This window comes from Equus caballus, chromosome 25 (assembly GCF_041296265.1).
Source record: "Equus caballus isolate H_3958 breed thoroughbred chromosome 25, TB-T2T, whole genome shotgun sequence".
In the NCBI taxonomy this organism is placed as follows: Eukaryota; Metazoa; Chordata; class Mammalia; order Perissodactyla; family Equidae; genus Equus; species Equus caballus.
In genome coordinates, this window is record NC_091708.1 from 27,073,606 (window position 1) to 27,084,744 (window position 11,139).

Consider the following 11,139-nt stretch of genomic DNA (forward strand, 5'->3'; position numbering starts at 1 on the left):
ACATGTTAAAGTCAGTACCACCAATCTGTGTGCAAGATGAAACCTGTTCATAATTCCTAATACTAGATGCTTAAGAGACTAAGGCTGCTGCCGGACCATGGAGCCTCGAATGCCAGGATTAATCACATCTCTCCTTGTGTTTCCTGCCAGCCACGACCAGTGGTTTAACACCCAACAGCATGATCCCCGAGAAGGAGCGGCAGAACATCGCGGAGCGGCTGCTGCGGGTCATGTGCGCCGACCTGGGCGCGCTGAGCGTGGTCAGCGGGAAGGAGTTCCTGAAGCTGGCCCAGACGCTGGTGGACAGCGGCGCCCGCTACGGGGCCTTCTCCGTCACCGAGATCCTGGGCAATTTCAACACGCTGGCGCTGAAGCACCTGCCGCGCATGTACAACCAGGTGAAGGTGAAAGTGACCTGTGCCTTGGGCAGCAACGCCTGCCTGGGCATCGGCGTCACCTGCCACTCGCAGAGCGTGGGCCCCGACTCCTGCTACATCCTCACGGCCTACCAGGCCGAGGGCAACCACATCAAGAGCTACGTGCTGGGCGTGAAGGGCGCGGACATCCGTGACAGCGGTGACCTGGTGCACCACTGGGTGCAGAACGTGCTGTCGGAGTTCGTGATGTCGGAGATCAGGACCGTGTACGTGACGGACTGCCGGGTGAGCGCGTCCGCCTTCTCCAAGGCCGGCATGTGCCTTCGCTGCTCAGCCTGTGCCTTGAACTCCGTGGTGCAGAGCGTGCTGAGCAAGCGGACGCTGCAGGCCCGCAGCATGCACGAGGTCATCGAGCTGCTCAACGTGTGCGAGGACCTGGCGGGCTCCACGGGCCTCGCCAAGGAGACCTTCGGGTCGCTGGAGGAGACCTCGCCGCCGCCCTGCTGGAACTCGGTCACGGACTCGCTGCTGCTGGTGCATGAGCGCTACGAGCAGATCTGCGAGTTCTACAGCCGGGCCAAGAAGATGAACCTCATCCAGAGCCTCAACAAGCATCTGCTCAGCAACCTGGCCGCCATCCTGACGCCGGTGAAGCAGGCGGTCATCGAGCTGAGCAACGAGAGCCAGCCCACGCTGCAGCTGGTGCTGCCCACCTACGTCCGGCTCGAGAAGCTGTTCACGGCCAAGGCCAACGACGCGGGCACCGTCAGCAAGCTGTGCCACCTCTTCCTGGAGGCCCTCAAGGAGAACTTAAAGGTGCACCCGGCGCACAAGGTGGCCATGATCCTGGACCCGCAGCAGAAGCTGCGGCCCGTCCCACCCTACCAGCACGAGGAGATCATCGGCAAGGTGTGCGAGCTCATCAACGAGGTGAAGGAATCCTGGACCGAGGAGGCTGACTTCGAGCCCGCGGCCAAGAAGCCCCGCTCCGCCGCCAGCGAGAGCCCTGCGGCTCAGGAGGACGATCGGCTTGGGAAGAACGAAGTGTACGACTACCTGCAGGAGCCCCTCTTCCAGGCCACCCCCGACCTCTTCCAGTACTGGTCGTGCGTAACCCAGAAGCACACGAAACTCGCCAAGCTGGCCTTCTGGCTCCTGGCGGTTCCGGCCGTGGGGGCCAGGAGCGGGTGTGTAAATATGTGTGAACAGGCACTTTTAATCAAAAGGAGACGACTGCTCAGTCCAGAAGACATGAACAAACTCATGTTTCTGAAATCCAACATGCTTTAAGACCTTCCCTGGGAACAGAACGAGAAAGAAAGAGAAAGGAAAAAAAAAAAAAGAGAGAAGAGGACGTTAGGAAAAAAAAAATACACACAACACTGTCGCAAACAAAGAGAAGGAATTTAAGTTCTAAACACTGTGGACCTCATTATAACGCCCCCTGGAAACTTAAGTGCTTTTTTTTCCACTGTGTGTGTGTGTGTGTGTGTGTGTGTGTGCACGTGTGCGCCACCCATGTAGGCGTGGAGGCTCCGTGCTCGTCCGCGTGGCCGCGGAAGCTTGGTGCACGCGTGCACACACATGCAGCCCTGGTGCACGTGCACACGCCTGCTCCTGGGCGCGTGTGTATCAAACTGGGTGTGTCAGGAAAGCTGAGTGGTAGCGGGGGAGGGAAGACCTTTCCCCTCCTTTTCTCGCTAAGGGGGCTTTAAAGATTCCATTTTCAGGTGTGCAGATGGGTAGAAAGCTGGTGTGGTAAGATATTCAGGCAGCTGAGTTCTGAAGTGACTTGACACTCCCCGTCCTTCATCCCGTGGTCTCCCTCTCCCCTCCGTCCCCCTTGCCGAGCCCTCGTGACCCCATCACACCCCGCCCTCCCCGGCTGCTCTGCCATGGACGCTCCAGCCTACATCAGATGGACAGTTTCTGCACTGGACTTTTTTCTTCACCTTCAGGGCATTGAGCTGCTGCCTTCGAGGCACCCTTGCGTGTCCCGGGGCGGCCGCCTTAGAAACACACCTATCTTCCCAAATCAGGAAAGGAGACTTTAAGAATATAAAGCTGACTTTTTGCTTTTTAATATAAGATAGAAAAGAAGAAAGACATTTTTCAAAGAAGTATAGATCCTGTCTCCACTCCTTATTAATTTTTTTTTCCTAACATTTTAGCAGTTTTTACATTTTTTTTTTTTTTTTGGTTTTGTTTTTTCAAATTTGATTTAGACTCTGCTAGGAGGCACTGAATGTCTATAACTTATGTTTTGGGTTTTTTTTTTTTTTTTAATTGCCCTTTTTGTTCCTCAAGTCACACTGTAAACTGGCTCATCTCAGTGGTATAGTCAGTATCCTAAGGTTTTATTAGCCTTTCCTTGTACGGTCCAGTTTCTGTATGTTTGAACAACCAAGGCTGTGAACTTGGCTGTGCTGTTAGGGGAGCAGGAGTGGGGCTGGAGTCACGGGTTTCACAGAGGGGGGTTCTGCTGGAAGCCATAGGGAAGCGTGTGGCTTAGGAGTTCTCCTGAATGTACGCGGAAGACCCGCCCTCCCGGCCCGCTGTGTCTGGTCCTGCGAAGGTCCAATGGCTATACCCAGAGTGCGTTACACTACTCGCCACATCACTGACACTTCCAGCTCCCCAGGGACTCCCGAGTTGATCCACGTTCACATCCGTCACACCTCAGACCCACGGCCTCCCCTCCCTTCCCAGGACCCCAGGGTTCCGGTGGTTCCGTCGCCCGCAGCCCTGGGGGTCCCCCCGTCGGCCTCCGCCACCTTCCAGGACAGTGGTTGAGCACGGTGCCTTGTGGGCCAAACGAGGGATGTCTTGAGGGTGCACTGGCATTAGGCCACGTTCAACTTGACGCTGTGAAGATGTCTTCAGGCTTCTCTCTCCTCGAGCAGTTTAGGTTCTACTCTCAGCGCAAATGCCCAGGGGGTGACCCCGGCCCCATCCCAAGAGGTGTTTCCGTTGGGGTCCGTGCTCACCCCCACCCCAGCTCTCAGTGAATAAAGTGCTGGTGGTCCCACGTCCCCCCGGTGCCCATGGCGGTGGGATAGAGATGTTCACACCAAGGGCTTCTGGCTAAGAACGACCGCCATTGTGGGGGGCTCTTTGCAAAGGCACTTTCTGCCACCCTGGGGGCTCAGTCCACGCCATCCCTTCCTAGTAATAAAGCATTACTCAACTGTGAGATACCTCGACTTCAAAAAGCACTGTACAACAGCCCTGCCCCAGGCCCGTGGCAGGAAAGCGGGTGTAAAACCTCCAGAGGCGTAGGAGGGTGGACCAGATGTGGCCCCGGGTGCCAGGCCCGCCCACTTTGCTTTATGAGCACGAACCCTTGGACGTACTGAGATGCATCAGAGTGAGAAGCAAGGCATGGTCGCGGGAACCAGCATGCCTTCTCCCATCCTGGAGACGTTCTCAATATTTCCTCCATAGCATTTCCGTCGCGGGTCACGTCATTAGAGGAGCTTCCATCCACACTGGACACTGACATCCACACTGACATCACTTCCTGGGGAGTATGGAAGCATCAACAGACTTTGGGCTCAGACCTTCAGGGGCGTTCCAGAAGATGGCTGCAAGGTTGCTGATGAGAGATATGCCTACAGCATAAGGTCCCCCAGCTTTGCTTTGCCGCGGGGGACAGTTCACGGCCTGGCACTTGGAACCACACAGGGGGACTAGCGCTGCCCACTTCATGTGGTCGGTGGGAGCAGAGCCTCAGAGCAGAGCCGTGCTGGCGCTGCCCCGGTGATTGGGCTAGCTGAGTAGAAATTAGGCATTTCACTTTCTTGCGAAGCCATCAGAGACCAAGCCCAGATATCTGTATTCTCTTTGGAACATGAAGATGTCTGCCCTCCAGAAGGAAAACTCCAGAAGTCTTGCTGAACTCTAGATAAGTGGTCATATGTGTTCCCTCCTTTTCTCTTCTCCCTTCCCACCTCAGTTCAATCCTGAGGGCTTGGCTGCCTCTGCAGGTTTGCTGTGAAGGCCCCTAGGGACTCTGCAAGCTGTGTCCTGGGGCTGCCTCATCCACATACGGTAACAAGGTGGCAGGTAGTCATTTCTCTGTTGCAACCTCTGGTTCCCCAAAAACTGTCATCACCAACAGGAAAGGCTGTGCCACAGTGGCGCCTCCATCTGCTTGTGCCACGCACAGTGCCCGTGGGGCAAACCCTCTGCGAGGAGCCGCTTAATAAAACCCAAAGATCTCACAGCTCCAGCCACTGGCCCCTTCTTTCCAGCAATAGCCACCTTTGGTTCAGCCAAAGGTTGGGGAGAGGCTCCTCCAGTTTATCTCCCGCCACCCAGCCTGGCGTCCACCTTCGGAAGGATTTTGTCATCTGCCTCCCAGTCGTGTGACTGCTGCAGGACTTTCGACCGCGGGCCCCTGGGGGCTGGCCGACCAGGAAGTTGGGCCATTTCTATCGTATTGGCAGCTCGTGGTGGTCGGTTGTTTGCTGACTTGGATGCAACTCATCTCAAGCCGTGTGTTCCCAGGACAGAAATGGCCTTGGTTTTGACATACATGCACCCCAGACAGGAGGTGGGCAAAACATACCTCTGAGATGGTTAGCTTCACCACCAAAGCTCAAACGGAGGACACAGCCTTGTGGGTGCTCCCTCCGATTTAGCCCAGAGGGTTGGGGGGTGGTCTCGGCTCCACCAAGAACACTGGTGGCATGCTAGTCCTCGTGAGTGGATGCTCTTGTCTCAACACCATTCTCCCTTCCCTATGCCTAGGTCAGCCCGCCAGGCCGCCCTCTGGATGGTAATTAGAAACCAGGAAACGAAACCCTGGGGCCGCCTGAGTAGAGCTTTCTGCCTGCACCTTGTCTCGGGTTCACGGCACAGAGCATCTGCCGCGTCTGCGAACGAGGATGCTTGGCCCCCGTTCCACCTGTCAGACTCGTGCTTGGCGTTCTGGGATTGGCTCTGGGCTGGGAAAAGGGTACCAATGTTCCTACTGAGGGGAGGACAGGCCAGTGACACGGTCGAGAAGTCACGGGTCTCCAGGATTCCAGCAAGACCTTTTTTTGGCCCCAGGTCTGCAGCCCGGCCAGGGTCCTCCCCTTCAGTTCGCTCCTCTCTCTCCCGCACTTGGAGGAAACCCCCGGAGAAAAACCCCGCGAGGCACGTTTTCCACTGTGAAGCTGACCCGCTGCCTCGAGGAGGCCCCCAGGCCTGTGCGAGGCCACCTGCTTCCGCCTGGACTTGGACTGGACTCCTTGGAAAGGGGGCCCCCCCCGGAGAGACGTCAGGGAACAGCACGCACTCTCTGGGGGCCGCAGGTTCACAAGAAAGGTTTGAGATGAAGCTGGGATGCGAACGGAGAAGGGAGGTCCCATGAGAAACAGCCCAGAAGGGGACAACGCCTGGATGTTGTCATCATGAGGGATGTGCTTGCAGAGACGGGAAGAGGAGGGGCTCGGGGCTCGGTGGGCGCCCCCTCCTGCCCCACTGAGCTGGGGTGGCCTCACAGCTTCACCCCTGCCTTAGGGAAGCGGCGATGCCTGTGTCTCTGGGGGGTACCCAAAGGAGGGCTCCTGGAAAAGCCACTGGTTTAGACAGAACCAGGAGGCTGAGTCAGGCTCAGGCTGTGCCCTGGAGATGGGAGATGGGCTCCTGTCGGCCCCGCCCTGCCCCCTATCCAGCCGGGCCCGTGGGAGGACCTGGCAGGGGCCTAACCCTCTCCTCACTGTGGCTCAAGTTTGCTAGGCCAGTTATGGTGAACCAATGATCCAGTGTTTTCCCTCTCACATTTCCCTCCCGGTTTCCCCTTTGCAGGGTTTTCTGGAGCTCTTGTTGCTGTTTTCGTTTTTCTTCCTCTCTTTGGCGTTGGAGGATCGCGGTTGGTGGTTGCTTAGGTTGCTGTTTGTCATATTCACGTCCCCCCCCCCCCCCGACCGCCGCCGCCACCACGGGTGTTGCTTTAGCGATTCGACTCCTGTACACAGAAGGACTTGCTGGTTTTGCAGATGGGTGTCAGCATCAGGACCACGAGGCTCCGACCCACCCACACATCCCACTGGGCACCTTGACTCTTCGAACCAAAGTTCCTTAAAGGGGCACAGCCCAGCCTTGTCCGCAGCCTCAGGGGCCTGGGGTCCTTCCTGAAGTCCAGGTTGGCCGAGACCACGGGGGCTGAGACCAGCCCGAGGGAGGGCCTACTCTCACAACCCAGGTGCCAGCCGGTCCCCGCCTGGGACCCTCCCTCCCTCCCATTCAGGGGGGCTGGGTTTCCAGGCAGTGAGCGAGCTCATGGACTGGCATGGGCTGGGACTCACCAGCCAGAAGAGAGGGACCTGCGGGGCTGGAAGCTCCGACCCAGCGGACAGCGCGTCCAGGGCCATTCAGATCCCATACATCAGGAAGTCATTTTGTACAACCACCTGAAGTAGAGATATTTTTTAAAAAGCGTAAATTATTTTCAGTTGTTTCCCAGTCCTGCGTTTTGTTTTTTTTTTCCCCTACAACTTCACATCGGTGATTCTTTCACATCAGGTAAATCTCAAGAAAGCCTTGGTGCCCCTCCCTCCTGTGCCCCACTCGGTCACCCCGTGTGTGCACCCCCATCCTCTCTCAGTAGTTAAGACATTCTAGGCAATACCATAGACACATCCGACTGTGTCTCTCTCTTCGAGTGCAAGAAACTCAAGTCATCTTAAAAAAAAATACAAAAAAAAATTTACAAAAAAACAAACACAAAAAAAAATATCTTTTTTAGGCCAGAGTTTTCTACAGGTATTAATGAATATTTTTCTTAATCCTTATAAGTTTTATGTGTTTAATATTTCTTAATACCGGTAGCATTAATTTATACTTTTGTAGCAACACAATATTTTTATAAACAGCCAGCACTTGGCTCAAGTCTCCACAGGGGGTTTATTCAGGGCCATCTTGGGACCCTGTGTACCATGTACTGTATTTAAAAAAAAGAAGTTACCTAGTGTCACCCTTGCTGTGTTAATTAACAAAAGACATTGTTCGCGGTCTCCTGTGTCGTCGGTGTGGGCCCAGCAGCTCTCCGAGGAGTCCCGTTGCATGGGGGTTGAGTTGACGGTTCTTGTGATACGAAAACCCCCCCGAGACCAAACTTGAGGGTTTATTTAGGGGTTTTCTGTTTGTCCTTTGAGTTTTCCGTTTCGCTTTGTTTTGGTACCGTTTCTCCATTTACAGCCAAATCAGTTTCGTGATGTTTCAAACTCTTACTGATGTCAAATGGAGGAAAGGAAAAGAAAAAGAAAAAAAAAAAAAAGATTTTTACAAAGTAATAAAATTTAAAACTGAGCTGTTTCAATGTTGCTGTTTTTACCTGTCTGTTCTTGTCCAACCGTGGGACATTCCCCAGGGAAAAGAGGAAGGTCCCGCTTGGTCCTTTAAATCACCCAAAGCCCCAGCCCGGAATTCCGCATTCCCCCTACCCCTCGAATCTTGCAACATGATTTCCCAGTTGGTTGATGCCAAGGCAAGAAGACATCCTTTTAATGGTTAGAGAGGGTCAGTTGCTTAAATGATTTCATGTCAGTGTTGTATTTATGGTTTTACAATAAAACGACTTTTAGGAAGATGGCAGTGTGCGGTGTTATTTCTTGGGTTTGTGGTTGGGCCGTGTCATCCACTTAGGAGCAGGGCACCGGTGAGTAGACATGGACCAAAGGCCAGACGCCTGGGGGTGACAGAGCCAGAGTGCACCCCCGCGGGACACTGAGGTTGGGGTTGTGAAGTCCTTATCAGAGCTCATGGCTCACCTCCGGCACCAGAGCCGGCTCAGCCGATGTTTGAGAAAGGAGGGACGGACATGGCCAAGGGAAGACGTGGCCCCTGGGGGCTTTGCTTCCGGAGCACTGTCCCCTGGAAGAAGGGATGGGTTCGATCTCTGAGTCCTGCAGGCCCAACGGCCAGGGACGCATCCAAGTTCGCCTCGCCCGGTGGTCATTCATGTGCCTCTTGTGACCCGGCACCCAGCGGCCTTGGCCTCCCAGGCGATGTGTGTGACCTTATGTGCTGTGTGTGGTCCTCCATCTGGGGAAGGGTGTCCCTGGCTTTTCCAGATTCCTGATGGCATCTGTGACTCTGAGCACATTCAGAATCGCGGTGAGCTGCGGGGCCCAGCCTGGGCGGACTTGCCCTCTGTGGGCCCCGCCCAGCGCCCCGCACTACAGACGCCTGGAGCGCATCAGTGCTTTGCTTGAACAGAGTCAAAACGGAAGGCCAGTCGAAGGAGAGAAGATGCCGCCAGAGGGCCAGCGGTGGCCTGAGTGGCTGGGGAGGGGAGACGACTCCGAGAGCAGGCCTGCTGTGGGCAGGACAGCTCGTGCAAAGGGGACGCCAAGTTGTGCTTTATCTGTGTCTTCAACCAGCTCACAGGGTGCTCTCCCTGAAACGGATGTGGAGCCTGGATCAGCTGAACCGATTCTCTCAAATCCCACGGGTCGCAGCACGTGAGGCCGAGCGCTGGGCCACCGGCCCCGGGGCAGCAGCCCTGCCCTCAGAGCCATCCTTCCGAGGGCCTTTCCTGCGGGGAGGTGTCCGTGCGGATGGGCCTGAGCAAGCAGCTGGAGTTCATTCGGAGTTTCTGTGCACTCGAGAAAGTCAGGAGAGCTCTGGAGCTGGAAGATTCCTTCCCGGCACCTGGCACCATCACAGAGAAGGCCGGGGCGTGGGCCCAGAGCCCTCCTACCGCCAAAAGGCCTGCCTCTGGATTTTAAAATTAAAATAAAAAAGGATATGTTTCTTTATTAAGTAGCCACATCTATTTGGTAACAGAAACCAGCCTCACAGTATCTTTTTTTTGAGGAAGATTAGCCCTGAGCTAACATCCACCACCAATCCTCCTCTTTTTGCTGAGGAAGACTGGCCCTGAGCTAACATCCGTGCCCATCTTCCTCTACTTTATATGTGGGACGCCTACCACAGCATGGCCTTGACAAGTGGTATGTACATCTGCACCCAGGATTGGAACCAGCGAACCCCAGGCCGCCGAGGCGGAACGTCTGAACTTAACGGCTCTGCCACCAGGCCGGCCTCCATCACGGTATCTTTAAGAGAAAATTTGAGGCGAGACTAAGAATCAAGGGAGAGGGCCGACCCAGTGGCATAGTGGTTAAGTTCACGTGCTCCACTTCAGCGACCTGGAGTTCGCCAGTTTGGATGCTGGGCGTGGACCTACACACTGCTCATCAAGCCATGCTGTGACGATGTCCCAATGGAAGAACTAGAATGACCTACAACTAGGATATACAACTATGTACTGGGGCTTTGGGGAGAATAAAAAAAAAGGAAGATTGGCAACAGATGTTAGTTTAGGGCCAATCTTCCTCACCAAAAAAAAAAAAATGGGAGTCTTCAGGGCAGCCGCTTTGCTGAGAGTGATTCTGGTGCCTTCCGAGATGAGCATCGTGAACTCTTGACTTGGGGTCACAGATGGGCTTCATCCCCATCCCACCCCTCAGGGAGAAGGTCAGGATTCAAGGGAATTTTTTGTCGTCAAAGTTTTAGTGAGTGTCATGGAGACGCATGCCTCTGGGACCAGGCAGGGCAGCAGGCAGGGCTGGCCGACCACAGGGGAGGCCCTGTCTAGAGGGGCCATCTCCACTCGGCTCCCACCACTTGGGGTGCAGGATGCAGGCCCTGGGCTGCCAGAACTTATTTTTCAAGAGAATTGAGAAAGCTGGATTTGTATATGGTAGGTCCACTTTTAAATGGCTAATTCAGAACTGTAAAAAATGCCTTTTAAGTCAAACATCCCTTCCACCAGCTGAAGCTGGACTGCCTGCCTGTGGCTTGCACCCTCCGGTTTAAGCATTGGTCCCTCAGGTCACTTCAAAATAAACCTCTTCAGAGTGGCACCTTCAGTCTGCCACATGTGGCCGGCCCTGGTGTGTGAGCGTGCACGGAGGCGAGCAAGATAGGGACGTGATGCCATTTGTTAGTTCCAGGCTGGAGAGCCTGTTGCTTCTCCCAGAACAACTGCCTGTGTCCCCCTGCCGCTGTCCCCACCCACTTGTGCCCAGAGAGTCCTGGCCATGACCACAGACGCTGTCCTCTCTGTTGGGAACTGGAAGCCCCAAGCTCTGGACCTTGGGGGAGACGAGGAGGGGGTCTTTATGAGGTCTGACCAGGGGGCCTCCAAGCTTTGCACACCCACGTCCCTGCCTCTGGGTCCTCCCCTCGACAAGAAATGCACGGTTCCCTCCCTTCTTCCGTCCTGATGGGTCTCTTAAGCAAACAGGCTAATGGCAGGAGAGGGACCCTGGACTGAGCTAGCTGCCAGCCCTTGGCACGCGGGTCGCCCCACGGAGAGGTGGCGCTGGCCCTGCCTGGGTTTCTGCTTGGGGGGTCAGCTCTCCACCTCAGAACGCACAAAGCTGGGGTTGTTTCCTCCCTCGGCGGCAGCAGCGTCGATCAGGGCTCTGGGTGGACGGAGCTAGCGAGAAGTCTTTATAAGTTAAATGTTCGTAAACCGAGCGTGTCTAAATTGGAGGCTCCTGGAGTCGTGTTCTTGGGCCGAGTTGGTGCCTGAGCCACCTGAACCAGTTGGTTCTCTTCCTCAAGGGAGGAAAAGCAGGCCGGACGGGGGCTTCGGCTCTGCTTGTCCTGGACACAGTGCAAAGGCCAGCGAACATTCTGCTTCTGGGCAAAGGTCAGAGTGAGGATGCCAGGAGATGGGAACTCAAGGGCCAAGGGCAAGGGCCTCCTGGAGCAACAGCCAAGGCTCTTCAGCTCCTGGCAGCGGATGCTGAGGATGCAG

At 55.4% G+C, this 11,139-nt stretch overlaps 1 protein-coding gene across 50 annotated transcripts in view; it reads left to right on the forward strand.

The window, feature by feature from the left end:
• Window positions 1-7,676, forward strand: part of ZNF618 (zinc finger protein 618) — a 183,664-nt gene extending 175,988 nt beyond the window's left edge. For all 50 annotated transcript variants that reach the window (XM_070251174.1, XM_070251175.1, XM_070251177.1 and 47 more), the window contains one exon: window positions 151-7,676. In XM_070251174.1, coding sequence (XP_070107275.1) covers window positions 151-1,667 — 1,517 coding nt within the window. In that variant the 3' untranslated portion in view covers window positions 1,668-7,676. The remainder of the gene's footprint in view (window positions 1-150) is intronic.
• Window positions 7,677-11,139: the final 3,463 nt, after the last annotated feature.